At 44.4% G+C, this 1,688-nt stretch overlaps 1 protein-coding gene across 1 annotated transcript; it reads right to left on the bottom strand.

Moving 5' to 3' along the window:
• Positions 1–57: 57 nt before the first annotated feature.
• Positions 58–1,569, bottom strand: LOC116351525 (chondramide synthase cmdD-like; the record flags this gene model as incomplete). The annotated part of the gene is made up of 1 exon (XM_031783648.1): positions 58–1,569. A coding segment is annotated over exon 1 (1,512 nt), but the record flags the coding sequence as incomplete, so codon positions are not given.
• Between the last annotated feature and the right edge of the window lie 119 nt (positions 1,570–1,688).

The following is a 1,688-nucleotide window of genomic DNA, read 5'->3' as shown; positions in this document are numbered from 1 at the left end:
CGAGACGAGAGCCTGTTGCATATAACCACAAATCCTTGCTGCTGACAACGGCGATACCACACTAGCCATGAGACTCAGTGTATTGTTATCGTCATCCAACGACAAAGTAATTGGGTAATTTGTTCGTCCTTCATTACTGACAATATTCACTCCAGCGGGTGGTTCGATGGCATGCTCTGTCTGCGATTTATGGCGATAGTTTAGCAATGAGTTGAAAAGAGGTATAGAAGACGGCACTCCACTACAGCGTTGCGCTAACGCCAATGATGCATATTCGTGAGACAGTAAAGCACTCAAACGCGAATGAGCGTTGCGTACAGAACTTTCGACTGTAGTATCATCGACATCCAGCCGTATAGGTAGCGTGTTAATCATCATACCCATAGCACTCTCATTTTCTTCTGCGGACTGTAATCGACCAAGTAGCACAGTACCGAATACGACTGTTTCATTTTCGCTAGCACAGGCAAGTACCTGTGCCCAGGCCAAATGACAAAGACTGGCTAAACTTACATGGAAATGACGCGTAAGTGCTCGCAATTGATTATTCAGCTCCTGTGATAGCTTCAATTGCTCACGATCGATCTCAATTCCGTTGTCATGAACGGCGCTCAGACCAAATGATAGGGTTGGTTTATCAATATCCGAAAGCATTTCTCTAAAAAACTGCATGTGTTCGGCTTGGCTAACACCTAGACGAGCTTGAGCCACTACATGGCGGAATGGTGTGGGTTTGGCCAACTGAGAACTCTGCCCATTGATAATGGTTTGCACTTCTACATTCACTCTTTCTAGTGTTGTGTGGTCTATAATTATATGGTGCATGAGAATCACTGCCACCCATTTCTCTTCGGACGTTTGAGCAGCAAACATACGCAGCAAAGGTGCATGGGTCAGGTCTAGTTTGTAATGACGTGGATTGAAGCGGTTCTTTAATTGTTCCAGAGCCGACTCTTTGGTTTCGTCTAGTATGACTTCGGTGAGTATCGAAGGAGCTCGACGCAAAACAATTTGTGCCGGTTCACTGAGTCCTTCCCAGATGAAAACGGTACGCAGAATATCGTGTCGTTCAATCACTTGTTGCAAAGCGGCTACATAACGTTCAAGTACATTTCGGTCACTAAATTGTAGACGGCTAACTAAAAAATACGGATCGCCATGCTCAGCCATCGCATGATGAAACAAGATGCCTTCTTGTAATGGTGCCAACCCATAAATATCTTGAATATTGACTATACCACCCGGTACCTGTGCTACTAGAAAATCAATCTCCGATTGAGATAGGCTAACAAGTGGTAACATATCCGGAGTAATCTTCGTGCTGTCTTCAGAGATCAGATTGGGTGGAATACTGAACAAATGGTGTTTGCTGAGAGTCTCAGCTAGTGCAGCTAATGAGGGAGCATCAAATATTTTCTTGACACTAGAATCAAATCCGGCCTTTCGTAATTGTGCTAGCATTCGTACAATCAACAAAGAATGCCCACCCAACGCAAAGAAATTGTCATTTCGACTGATTCGATCAATACCCAACAGTTCACTCCATATTGCAGCCAGTTTTTCTTCCATTTCTCCCCGCGGTTCTTCATATAGTTGACGGGGAAATGCTTCATGGTGCGGTGCTGGAAGTGCACGTCTATTCAATTTGCCATTTGGTGTGAGTGGTAATGATGATAGACACACATATG

The sequence above is a fragment of the Contarinia nasturtii genome, unplaced genomic scaffold (genome assembly GCF_009176525.2).
Source record: "Contarinia nasturtii isolate CC-2019 unplaced genomic scaffold, AAFC_CNas_1.1 Cnas_scaffold_5592, whole genome shotgun sequence".
Taxonomy (NCBI): domain Eukaryota; kingdom Metazoa; phylum Arthropoda; class Insecta; order Diptera; family Cecidomyiidae; genus Contarinia; species Contarinia nasturtii.
Note: the sequence above shows the minus strand (reverse complement) of the source record. Positions and strands in the feature narration are given on the sequence as shown.